The 13,303-nt window shown below is 42.5% G+C and overlaps 2 protein-coding genes across 3 annotated transcripts; both read right to left on the bottom strand.

Annotated features, from left to right (window-relative positions):
• Positions 1–536: 536 nt before the first annotated feature.
• Positions 537–2,645, bottom strand: LOC115179772 (DBH-like monooxygenase protein 2 homolog). Of its 2 annotated transcripts, XM_029741527.1 has the most exons (4): positions 2,522–2,645; positions 2,241–2,428; positions 725–833; positions 537–650 (listed from the first exon to the last, which is right to left on the bottom strand). In XM_029741527.1, exons 1-4 carry the CDS (start codon positions 2,606–2,608, stop codon positions 552–554), a joined length of 483 nt encoding a protein of 160 aa, XP_029597387.1. In that variant the 5' UTR covers positions 2,609–2,645; the 3' UTR covers positions 537–551. The 2 variants fall into 2 exon arrangements, with proteins under 2 accessions (XP_029597387.1, XP_029597386.1); XM_029741526.1 differs by having other exon boundaries at positions 537–833.
• A 2,796-nt stretch (positions 2,646–5,441) lies between these two features.
• LOC115179773 (DBH-like monooxygenase protein 2 homolog) lies at positions 5,442–7,472 on the bottom strand. The gene is made up of 3 exons (XM_029741528.1): positions 7,018–7,472; positions 6,341–6,487; positions 5,442–5,574 (listed from the first exon to the last, which is right to left on the bottom strand). The coding sequence occupies exons 1-3, from the start codon at positions 7,072–7,074 to the stop codon at positions 5,533–5,535; spliced, it is 246 nt and encodes an 81-aa protein (XP_029597388.1). The 5' UTR covers positions 7,075–7,472; the 3' UTR covers positions 5,442–5,532.
• Between the last annotated feature and the right edge of the window lie 5,831 nt (positions 7,473–13,303).

Here is a 13,303-nt window from a genome sequence, read left to right as displayed (position 1 = left end):
AAAAAAGGAAATCAGTGACTGTATAATTCTGTTAATTTACTTGTGGCATTCTCCAAGTATGGAATATGTTTAAGCAGTCCAACTTTGCAATTAAAATTAGACTGCACAGAAAATTCATAAGGCCATAGAATCAAAAATGAGTTTGAACAAAGCTTCGGCAGCAAGGGTTGGACTTTCACTGTGGTCAAGAAGCGTAAGGTGGGACGCCTGAACACTACAGCACAAACATTCAACTGTACATATTGCAGTGTTACTGGGTCCATAAAGCCAAACTCTAGTACCTACTACCTAGCCAGCCAACTCATAAATAAAAATAACATGACAGGCTTTGTGGTCTACTTCCACAAGGATTATTATAGCCTAAATGACATTTTAAAATCACAAAATATTATAGCACATGGTAAGACATTTAACATAAATCATAGGAAGGTGTCAATGGATTTCTTACATTTATACATCATGAATAAACATAAGTTAACACTTTCTACTATTGCATGGGAGACTCATTCTGAAAACATTCAGCCTTCTGAACCAGAAGCTATTGTTGCCAGTTAACTCTTCAGACCCAGGTCAGTTGGATCACTCCTGCAACTCACTGAAGGGGTAGCCATCATGTTCAGGATGTTTCCCTCATATATGTTGTAGTTATTCTGTAGGAGGAGCAGAGGAACAGAATAAACAGTAGGTTTGGATGTTGCAGCATTGTCATTGAGTGGATGCTTACATGTTCGTTGCTGATAACCCCAATCTGAGGGACCTTCTTCATTGTGGCCTCATGCACAGCAATGGACACCTGGTCCCAAGCTTTAGTCTTCAACATCTCCACAATACCTCTGTGGGGCACAGACATTATGGTTTACATAGTCCGGACAGTCCTCTGTGGGGCACAGACATTATGGTTTACATAGTCCGGACAGTCCTCTGTGGGGCACAGACATTATGGTTTACATAGTCCGGACTATCCACTGAACCAAGCAGACAGTTCCAGTCTTCTTTCCCACCTTTATTTAACCTGGTAAGTTCTCATTTGCAACCTGGCCAAGATAAAGCATAGCAGTTTGACACATACAGAGTTACACATGGAATAAACAAAACATACAGTAAAAAAAATTAAACAAAAAGTCAATTTACAGTGAGTGCAAATGAGGTAAGATAGGGGCGTTAAGGCAATAAATAGGCTATGTTGGCGAAGTAATTACAATATAGCAATTAAACACTGGAATGGTAGATGTGCAGAAGATGAATGTACAAGTAGAGGTAGTTGGATGCGCTGTTTACAGATGCGCTGTTTACAGATGCGCTGTTTACAGATGCGCTGTTTACAGATGCGCTGTTTACAGATGCGCTGTTTACAGATGCGCTGTTTACAGATGCGCTGTTTACAGATGCGCTGTTTACAGATGCGCTGTTTACAGATGCGCTGTTTACAGATGCGCTGTTTACAGATGCGCTGTTTACAGATGCGCTGTTTACAGATGCGCTGTTTACAGATGCGCTGTTTACAGATGCGCTGTTTACAGATGCGCTGATCTGTGAGCTGCTCTGACAGCTGGTGCTTAAAGCTAGTGAGGGAGATATGAGTCTCCAGCTTCAGATTTTTGCAGTTCGTTCCAGTCATTAGCAGCAGAGAACTGGAAGGAAAGGCGGCCAAAGGAGGAATTGGCTTTGGGGGTGACCAGTGAAATATACCTGCTGGAGCACGTGTTACGAGTGGGTGCTGCTATGGTGACCAGTGAGCTGAGATAAGGTGGGGCTTTACCTAGCAGAGACTTGTAGATGACCTGGAGCCAGTGGGTTTGGCGGAGAGTATGAAGCCAGCCAACGAGAGTGTACAGGTCACAGTGGTGGGTAGTATATGGGGCTTTGGTGACAAAACGGATGGCATTGAGACTGCATCCAATGTGTTGAGTAGAGTGTTGGAGGCTATTTTGTAAATGACGTCGCCGAAGTCGAGGATCGGTAGGATGGTCAGTTTTACGAGGGTGTTTGGCAGCATGTGTGAAGGATGCTTTGTTGCGAAATAGGAAGCCAATTGTAGATTTAATTTTGGATTGAGATGCTTAATGTGAGTCTGGAAGGAGAGTTTACAGTCTAGCCAGACACCTAGGTATTTGTAGTTGTCCACATATTCTAAGTCAGAACCGTCCAGAGTAGTGATGCTGGACGGGCGGGCAGGTGCGTGCAGTGATCGGTTGAAGAGCATGCATTTAGTGGGTGAAACTGAGTGTGAAGGCTCTTACTGGTAGTCGGTCTTCCCCATCATGGCCGTGTATGCATGCATGTTTGGCTGGCTCCAGCAGTGGTCAACACTGATGGCTGGGTAGATGATAAAGGCCAGACACATCTCATCAGTGGTGGCCAGCCCCAACTGCGTGATTCCCTCACGAGTGGCTGTTTTATAGGTGCACTCCACCACAATCTCATCACCCTGCAGAGAGGAGATACTGCTTTTAGAAAGATCTAATGACTTATAATACCAGTTGACCTGATCAAGAATCCCATGAAATACATGGATGCTTACTGGTTTGATGGTCTTAATGGTTGATGAACCCCTGCATCTCAAAGTTATAGTTCTCATCCACAGCCAGGAAGTCAATCTGCGTTCCATTCCTGCAGAGGGTCAAATCAAGCACACTTTACACCAACAGGTGGTCACGTTGCAGTGGTGCACATTCTCGCTGCAAAGAGCCCTGTAGCAGATCATACATATGTCTGATGTGAGGTCCCTGAACCAAGCAGTGAGTGTGACAACCATGAACACAAGCGATGGCTCTAGAGTGCCTTCAGAAAGTATTCTCACCCCTTAACTTTACACAGAACAGATTCAAATAGATTTGTCATTTTTTGTCAACGAGCTACACGTGACAAATAAAATGCATCTCTTGATTAGATAAGTATTCAACCCCCACAAGTCAACACAGAGTCACCTTTGGCATCAATTACAGCTGATAGTTTTTCTGGGTAAGTAAGAGATTTCCACACCTGGATTGTGCAACAGCCTATTATTTTCAAACTTCTGTTAAATTGGTTGTTGATTATTGCTTGACAAACATTCAGGTCTTGCCATAGATTTAAGTCAAAACTGCCACTCAGGAACAGTCACTGGCTTCTTAGTAAGCAACTCCTATGTAGATTTGTCCTTGTGTTTTAGGTTATTGTCCTGCTGTAAGGTGAAGTCATCTCCCAGTGTCTGGTGGAAAGCAGACAAGCTTGTCATCTAGGATTTTGCCTGTGCTTAGCTACATTCAGTTTCTTTATCCTGAAAAACGCCACAGTCCTTAACAGTTACAAGCATACCCATAACATGATGCAGCCACCACTATGCTTGAAAATATGGAGCATGGTACTCAGTAATGTGTTGGATTTACCCCAAACAACTTCATCCTGAATACAAAGTGAATTGCATCACCACATTTTTTGCAGTATTACTTTAGTGCCTTGTTGCAAACAGGACGCATGTTTTGGAATATTCCTGTACCGGTTTCCTTTTCACTGTCAGTATTGTGGATCAACTACAATGTTGATCCATCACAGCCATTTAATTTAACCTTTAACAAGGCAAGTCCATTAAGAACAAATTCTTATTTACAATGACAGTCTACCAAAAGGCCTCCTGCAGGGACAGGGATAAAAAAAAAAAAAAACATTAAACTCCAACTGTTTTAAAGTCACCATTGGCCTCATGGTGAAATCCCTGAGCGTTTCTCCCCCCCCCCCGGGCAATCAAGTTAGGAAGGAAACCTGCATCTTCCTAGTGACACGCCAGCCAAAGCGTAATAAATAACTTCATGGGCCAAGGGATATTCACAGTCTGCTTGTTTTACTTGTGCCCATCTACAAATAGGTGCCCTTTGCAAGGCATTGGAAAACCTCCCTGGTCTTTGTGATTAAATATTTTTTGCAATGCAGTGCTCGACTGAGGGACCTTAGACAATTGGTGTACAGAAAGTCATTCAAAAAAAATTCAGGTTAAACACTATTCCATGCAACTTACCAGAAAGTGGTAATTTTGTCCAAAATCCTGATTGGTAGTGTTCTGTGTTTTAACAATGGTATAAGGAAAGAGTAATCATTCCATCTTATTTATTTTAAAAGACTGCATGTCTGCTTTACAACGTCATCATCCCTTCACCTCATTGGAGGTCAAAGGGCACTGAACGTACATCAGAAGTGCAATGTGTTGCAGAGACCGTAGCTTCTGAAGGTAGAGGCGGTGGGAGGGATGGCGTAGCCCCAGCTGGACACCATTAGGCCTGCATCTATGATGCCCACATCATGCTGTCTGAGCTGGTCTGTGTAGTACAGCCTCATGCCAGAGCTATCCCTCCGGCCTGCAGGGGGAGACAGAAGTGATGAGGGCTTTAGAGGATGGCCTAATTCAAGCTAAATCCTGGAGAACCTCAGGGTGTACAGGCTTTGTTTTAGTCAACTAGCACACACCTAATCATCAAGACTGGCGCAGGGTAAGCCCAGTGATCCTATAGCAGTGGTTTGGAAAAAATGTATTACTAGCTAGTGAAATGTGACCCGTTTCCTGGGCCAGGTTGTGGTAGTGAATTTCCAGCCTGTAGAACTCATCATAATCCTGTCCTCCAATAGGGATGCCAGCATTTTCTGGAAGCTGGAAAGCCTGGAATGAAAATGACGTAGAGACAGCTCAGACTAACGTGGGTGTTCATGCATTAATGTCTCTGGGGGCGGCAGGTAGCCTAGTAGTTAAGAGAGTTGGGCAAGTAATCAAAAGGTCCGTGGCACTGATAACAGTGTCTGCTAAATTAATTAAATGTAAACGTCACCAGTCCTCCCACGGCCCAGACAGCCACCACTTTGAAGCAGTCTGCCCATGGTCCTCCTGTGTAGCATTGTTGCTCATTGATCTGGATCACAGATAAGGGGCAGCTGTAGAGAAGCATGTGGTGGACCAGGTCCAGGTTCTAAATCACTGGCTCCACCTGAGACATCAAGAGACAGAGCAGGGAAGAGATTTCAGACTAACTACTAAACTGTAGTCATTGTATAATTATTAGACCATGAAACACGAGGGGTCATTTACCCGATACATATGATCTTTCCCATTGAGCTTTGGCATCTTCATGACCTTGCAGTTGTAGTATGTATGTTCAGCAGGGACAATAAAGTGTAATGGAGGAACTACTGTGTTAATACCATCCGTGTGGCCAGTCCATTCTGTTCTAGTCACATGTTGTAGGCTAAGGATACTAAATCAATTTTTATTGGTCACATGGTTAGCAGATGTTATTGCGAGTAGTGAAATGCTTATATCTACCTCCCATATAACCAATATTAATTAAATCTGACCTGTTCCACTTCAAGAATAAAGAGCAACTTCAAACTAAAAGTCCTGCTGTGCCTGATCTAGAGAGACATGCTCCTGCTACAGGATGTGAGGTCACTCTTACATTGTCCATAACAAAGTCCAGATAGTTGCCGTCCCGGGGGCTGGATCTGGGCATGAACTTGAGCAGGTTCACCTCCTTGGTCCCCCTTGTTCTGGAATGGTACCCGATGCCATCAATTTTCCCCGTAGGCATAGATCAGCTTCACTGGACTGTCCTATGAGAGGGATAGAATACCTCCATTGACAATACATATATTGTATTTCACCACAATACAGGTGAACAAAAATGACAGGTTGACTACGTGAAGAAAAAGCCTAAAATGCAGGAGACACTAAGTACATAATGTTGAGACATTAAAAGTTACACCCCATTGTCTTTATTGATGTTTTTTACCCCCTTTTTCATGATATACAAGTGTTAGCTATGATCTTGTCTCATAACTGCAACTTCCCAACGGGGCTCAGGAGAGGTGAAGGTTGAGGCATACGTCCTCCGAAACATGACCCACCAAGCCGCGATGCTTCTTAACCCGGAAGCCAGCCGCACCAATGCTATTTTGACCTAGATTTGTGAATACTCTAGGAACCATAGGGTTAGGACAGTTTTAACATTTGCTGACCTCCGTGTTTAAGCCATTGTTCTAAATGAAAATAATCAGTAGGTAGATGAGTCTCCAGAGAAACAGGCATTGAACCTCAGGCACTGAACCTGAGGAACGGCCAGGTGCAGAGCCCATTTCTCAGGGGTGTGAGCTACTTCCTGGTCTCTTGGGGAATGATACTTTGACCCACCCTCACATCCAACTTTTGCACCATTTAGGGAAAAAAATAATTCTCAAAACAGGCTTTAGGTTGCTTAGATATTTTTAAACAAACCTTTTCTGAATAGGAAGTCTATGACAAGGGAACATGATTGTCCTCTACAATCCTGAACACTTTCAGCACCTATTACTTGTTAAGAGTCTGAAACAGTTGACTCACGGTGATGTGGAAGTCTTCCTGGTCACATGACTGGATGGACCTCCAGAAGGTCATGGTGGTTTGACCATCTGCCTCAGTCAGGGACAGGAGGGTGTAGCTCTGTTTCTCATCCACCAGGGGAAATGAGTTCCCTGTGGCATGATAATCCTGAAGGAGGAACACACACACTGATGTTACCTGGACTCTTTATACAACTTAATTAGGTATGTTTTATTATACTTCATTGTTGTGGCGTTTCCATCTCTTTAAAACTTGACCAACACATTCACATCAATGGAGGCTGCTGAGGGGATGACGCTCATAATAATGGAGCAAATGGAATCAAACACACGGAAATGTTTGATGTATTTGATACCATTCCACTTTCTCTCCCCCCAGCCATTACCACAAACCAGAACCTCTTTAGATCTTAATCGATCGTTTTGTTATACTTCCATGTTGTGGAGCTTCCATCCCTTGTCTAAAACATTCATATGTAACTTTAAATAGTAATGTGATCTTCCAAAGGTTTGGGAGGTGTTGAACAATACACCTACAACTCCAGACAATTACTACTACAACTGTTAACACTTTACGGTTACTGTAGGCCTAGCCTGCTTCTAAGACCTAAAATAACTACTCCCATGTGAAAAACCAATAAGGTTGTGTCTAATAGCAGTGATTATGGATTTAAATACCTTGAAGTAGTTGCCATCTCGTCCGACCCCGCCAATAACTATATCTGCTCCAGCCATGCCTCAATTTGGCCTCAACCTGAATCCCACCCAGCCAGTGGTTTTCACCGTCAGCTGGAACGTGATAGTGACCTGGACATCACTGAACCCCCACTTCAAGTTCACGTTGTTCTTCGGGTCAAGGTGCGCCATGAAGGGCATAAGGGTGTCCTGCTGTGCCCCGGTCCCTGGAGTCCAAGCCAGGAGCAGGGAGAAAAAGAGATGGATCATACTCAGTCACCCACAGTTAGACCCTGAGACCTCGACCCGCTGAGCGACAAACACTCCCAAAGAAACAGCTATCTACGGCACACCGCTATGCTTCTATTCGCCACTGACCGAATACCCGTATCTACTTGCGTTCTAAATAGTATGCGAAAATAGAACATTTTATAGTTAGTGAAATAGCGAAAATTGAGGCCAGATGTGTTTGAATAAGAGAAGCGGGGAGGGCTATATAAAATAAACAAATAGCCGGAAACAAGGCAATCGTGTCTCCCTTCTCTGATTAGCAGCTGTTGCCAAACACAAGTGGGGTGCGTTTAGTTCGATTCAACGTTTGCTACGTTGCATGACGGTTTGTACTGAAAGAAACGTGAGTATCTTAGTATCCAGCAGCAGCCCCGCAGCAGCCTGTGACTAAACTAGCCTGTCACTACAACCTGTCACTTTTTCTTGCTCCCTTTCATTTCCTCCTTTCCTAGCTTCCTTTCCTTCTTCCTTTTCTTTACTCTCTACTGGCCATGGTTAATCCCTACCACATTTCCTCCTTTCCTCACTCCCTTTCCTTATTTCCGAGCTCCCTTTCTTTTCCTCCTTTCCTTGCTCTCTTTCCTTATTTCCTAGCTTCCTTTCCTCATGTACTAACTTCCTTTCCTCCTTTTCTAATTTCCTCTCCTAGAACAATTTCCTCTCCTCCTTCCCTTTACCCCTTTCATTGTTTAATTGCTCCCTTTCATTTCCTCCTTTCCTAGTTTCCTTTCCTCTCTACTGCCCGTAGTTAATCCCTACCACATACATTCATTCATTTTCCTACAGCCTGCCTCTTCCTCTGATTAGTTGATTATATACGGTTGTCAAACACACCTTGGTCTCAATTTCCCTACTGTACAATCGTCTATTTCCTCACACCCAAAAAGCCTACTATTTAAAACGCTAGTATGGGCATTTGGACATGGCCAGTGAGTGTGAATCAGAATCTTAGCGGTTCTCCGTAGCTATCTGTTTATCTGCTTAGCCGTAGCTAGCTGTTTGTTTGGGAGCATTTGTCTCTCTCAGCGGGTCGAGTTCTCAGTCTCACGTTCTATCTGTGGGTGACAGACAGTATGATCCCTCTATTCCTCTCCCTGCTCCTGGCTTGGACTCCAGGGACCAGGGGATAGCAGGACATCCTTATGCCATTCATGGAGTAACTTGAAGCAGACAACAATGTCATCCAGAACTAGGGGTTTAGTGAGGTCGAGGGCACCATCACGCTCCAGCTGTCAGTCAAGACCACTGGCTGGGTGGGATTCGAGTAGAACCCAAATGGAGGCATGGCTGGAGCGGATATCGTCATTGGATGGGTCGGACCAAAATGGCAACTACTTCAACGTATCTAAACCATTAACTCTGTAATCATTACTATTAGACACAGCAGTATCAGTGCTAATGTTTTGTTGGTTTTCACTTGGGAGTAGCTATATTGTACGTCTAGTTCTTAGTAACAGTTATATTGTAGGTCTAGGTCTTAGCAGTAGTGATATTGTAGGTCTAGGTCTTAGCAGTAGTGATATTGTAGGTCTAGGTCTTAGCAGTAGTTATATTGTAGGTCTAGGTCTTAGCAGTAGTTATATTGTAGGTCTAGGTCTTAGCAGTAGTGATATTGTAGGTCTAGGTCTTAGCAGTAGTTATATTGTAGGTCTAGGTCTTAGCAGTAGCTATATTGTAGGTCTAGGTCTTAGCAGTAGTTGTATTGTAGGTCTAGGTCTTAGCAGTAGTGATATTGTAGGTCTAGGTCTTAGCAGTAGTGATATTGTAGGTCTAGGTCTTAGCAGTAGTTATATTGTAGGTCTAGGTCTTAGCAGTAGTTATATTGTAGGTCTAGGTCTTAGCAGTAGTGATATTGTAGGTCTAGGTCTTAGCAGTAGTTATATTGTAGGTCTAGGTCTTAGCAGTAGTGATATTGTAGGTCTAGGTCTTAGCAGTAGTTATATTGTAGGTCTAGGTCTTAGCAGTAGTTATATTGTAGGTCTAGGTCTTAGCAGTAGTTATATTGTAGGTCTTAGCAGTAGCTATATTGTAGGTCTAGGTCTTAGAAGTAGTGATATTGTAGGTCTAGGTCTTAGCAGTAGTTATATTGTAGGTCTAGGTCTTAGCAGTAGTGATATTGTAGGTCTTAGCAGTAGCTATATTGTAGGTCTAGGTCTTAGCAGTAATTGTATTGTAGGTCTAGGTCTTAGCAGTAGTGATATTGTAGGTCTAGGTCTTAGCAGTAGTTATATTGTAGGTCTAGGTCTTAGCAGTAGTTATATTGTAGGTCTAGGTCTTAGCAGTAGTGATATTGTAGGTCTTAGCAGTAGCTATATTGTAGGTCTAGGTCTTAGCAGTAATTGTATTGTAGGTCTAGGTCTTAGCAGTAGTGATATTGTAGGTCTAGGTCTTAGCAGTAGTTATATTGTAGGTCTAGGTCTTAGCAGTAGTTATATTGTAGGTCTAGGTCTTAGCAGTAGTGATATTGTAGGTCTAGGTCTTAGCAGTAGTTATATTGTAGGTCTAGGTCTTAGCAGTAGTGATATTGTAGGTCTAGGTCTTAGCAGTAGTTATATTGTAGGTCTAGGTCTTAGCAGTAGCTATATTGTAGGTCTAGGTCTTAGCAGTAGTTGTATTGTAGGTCTAGGTCTTAGCAGTAGTGATATTGTAGGTCTAGGTCTTAGCAGTAGTGATATTGTAGGTCTAGGTCTTAGCAGTAGCTATATTGTAGGTCTAGGTCTTAGCAGTAGTGATATTGTAGGTCTAGGTCTTAGCAGTAGTTATATTGTAGGTCTAGGTCTTAGCAGTAGTGATATTGTAGGTCTTAGCAGTAGCTATATTGTAGGTCTAGGTCTTAGCAGTAGTTGTATTGTAGGTCTAGGTCTTAGCAGTAGTGATATTGTAGGTCTAGGTCTTAGCAGTAGTGATATTGTAGGTCTAGGTCTTAGCAGTAGTTATATTGTAGGTCTAGGTCTTAGCAGTAGTTATATTGTAGGTCTAGGTCTTAGCAGTAGCTATATTGTAGGTCTAGGTCTTAGCAGTAGTGATATTGTAGGTCTAGGTCTTAGCAGTAGTTATATTGTAGGTCTAGGTCTTAGCAGTAGTGATATTGTAGGTCTTAGCAGTAGCTATATTGTAGGTCTAGGTCTTAGCAGTAATTGTATTGTAGGTCTAGGTCTTAGCAGTAGTGATATTGTAGGTCTAGGTCTTAGCAGTAGTGATATTGTAGGTCTAGGTCTTAGCAGTAGTTATATTGTAGGTCTAGGTCTTAGCAGTAGTTATATTGTAGGTCTAGGTCTTAGCAGTAGTGATATTGTAGGTCTAGGTCTTAGCAGTAGTTATATTGTAGGTCTAGGTCTTAGCAGTAGTTATATTGTAGGTCTAGGTCTTAGCAGTAGCTATATTGTAGGTCTAGGTCTTAGCAGTAGTGATATTGTAGGTCTAGGTCTTAGCAGTAGTTATATTGTAGGTCTAGGTCTTAGCAGTAGTGATATTGTAGGTCTTAGCAGTAGCTATATTGTAGGTCTAGGTCTTAGCAGTAGTTGTATTGTAGGTCTAGGTCTTAGCAGTAGTGATATTGTAGGTCTAGGTCTTAGCAGTAGTGATATTGTAGGTCTAGGTCTTAGCAGTAGTTATATTGTAGGTCTAGGTCTTAGCAGTAGTGATATTGTAGGTCTAGGTCTTAGCAGTAGTTATATTGTAGGTCTAGGTCTTAGCAGTAGTGATATTGTAGGTCTAGGTCTTAGCAGTAGTTATATTGTAGGTCTAGGTCTTAGCAGTAGTTATATTGTAGGTCTAGGTCTTAGCAGTAGTGATATTGTAGGTCTAGGTCTTAGCAGTAGCTATATTGTAGGTCTAGGTCTTAGCAGTAGTGATATTGTAGGTCTAGGTCTTAGCAGTAGTTATATTGTAGGTCTAGGTCTTAGCAGTAGTGATATTGTAGGTCTTAGCAGTAGCTATATTGTAGGTCTAGGTCTTAGCAGTAGTTGTATTGTAGGTCTAGGTCTTAGCAGTAGTGATATTGTAGGTCTAGGTCTTAGCAGTAGTGATATTGTAGGTCTAGGTCTTAGCAGTAGTTATATTGTAGGTCTAGGTCTTAGCAGTAGTTATATTGTAGGTCTAGGTCTTAGCAGTAGTGATATTGTAGGTCTAGGTCTTAGCAGTAGTTCTATTGTAGGTCTTAGCAGTAGTTCTATTGTAGGTCTAGGTCATAGCAGTAGTTATATTGTAGGTCTAGGTCTTAGAAGCAGGCTAGGCCTACTGTAACAGTAAAGTGTTAACAGTTGTAGTAGTAATTATCCTGTAATTGTCTGGAGTTGTAGATGTATTGGTTTTCAATGCCTCCAAAACCTTTGGAAGATCAAATGACTCTTTAAAGTTACATGTGAATCACAGGAGATTGCTGGTACCTTAAGGAGGACGGGTTGGTGGTCATGTGCTGGAGGGAAAACGTGGAATGGTATCAAACATTTCCATGTGTTTGATGCCATTCCATTTGCGGCCATTATGTGGAGTCGTCCTCCCCTCGGCAGCCTCCATTGATGTGAATGTGTTGCTCAAGTTTTAAAGAAGAGATGGAAACTCCACAACAATGAAGTATAATAAAACATACCTCTTAATTAAGCTCTATAAAGAGTCCAGGTAACATCAGTGTGTGTGTTCCTCCTTCAGGATTATCATGCCACAGGGAACTCATTTCCCCTGGTGGATGAGAAACAGAGCTACACCCTCCTGTCCCTGACTGAGGCAGATGGTTTTTAGGCTGGGTTTCTGTACAGCACTTTGAGATTTCAGCTGATATACGAAGGGCTATATAAATAAATTTGATTTGATTTGATTTGATGGTCAAACCACCATGACCTTCTGGAGGTCCATCCAGTCATGTGACCAGGAAGACTTCCACATCACCGTGAGTCAACATATTTTACACAGACACAAATTGTTGCAAAATAATGTGTGAACAAAGTCTTTTTAAAGGATTAAAGCAGACACTTGCGTTCCCTTATCATGATAGACTGGTATGATTTTTACCCCTAAAGTGATGTATTCTGTAGAACAAAGATAGAACAGTTGGTTTCTCAAGTGCGGGTGGTCTAAAATATCCTTCCCCAGGACACCAAAAGGGAGCTCAAATCCCTGAGAAATAGGATCTGCTCCTTTGGCCATTCCCAAGGTTCAATACCTAGTTTAAAGTATGTTACCTTCTGTTGTTTGGACCAGAATCTTTTCTCTGCGCTCAGCCCCAGGTTTCTTCACTAGATTGTGCTCTGGCTTTTCATTGTTGTGCTTCATTGTCTGTAATGTCATATCTTCTCATCATTTCGCTACAAGGCAGGCCAATGCAAAGTTCCAATTTCCTCCTCAAACCCTGGTTATTTTCTCCTCTGTCCAGAGACCATCTCCAGTTTACATCCACATGCTGGTTTCACTACAAAAAATAAGGTGAGTAGATCAATGGCCTAACCGCAGAGGCTGACAAACTGTTTTTAAAGTCAGCTGTCCCTAACCCTACATGGTTCCCAGGAGATTCACAAATATAAGAAGCATTAATAAAGACAATGGTGTCATAACAAGTATTTTAACATCAATGTCTCAACATTATGTAGTTAGTGTCATAGTCCTCAACCTGTGATTTTTGTTCTTCTGTGTTCTTGTATGTTTTGTCAATTGATGTTTGTTCCATCTCCTCTCATAGGACAGTCCAGTGAAGCTGATCTATGCCTACGGGAAAACTGATAACATCGGGTACCATTCCAGAACAAGGGGGACCAAGGAGGTGAACCTGCTCAAGTTCATGCCCAGATCCAGCCCCCGGGACGGCAACTATCTGGACTTTGTTATGGACAATGTAAGAGTGACCTCACATCCTGTAGCAGGAGCATGTCTCTCTAGGTCAGGCACAGCAGGACTTTTAGTTTAAAGTTATTGTCCCTGCTGAACAAACATACTACAACTGCAAGGTCATGAAGATGCCAAAGCTCAATGGGAAACATCATATCATTCGGGTAAATGACCCCTC

The sequence above is a fragment of the Salmo trutta genome, chromosome 39 (genome assembly GCF_901001165.1).
Source record: "Salmo trutta chromosome 39, fSalTru1.1, whole genome shotgun sequence".
Taxonomy (NCBI): Eukaryota; Metazoa; Chordata; class Actinopteri; order Salmoniformes; family Salmonidae; genus Salmo; species Salmo trutta.
Note: the sequence above shows the minus strand (reverse complement) of the source record. Positions and strands in the feature narration are given on the sequence as shown.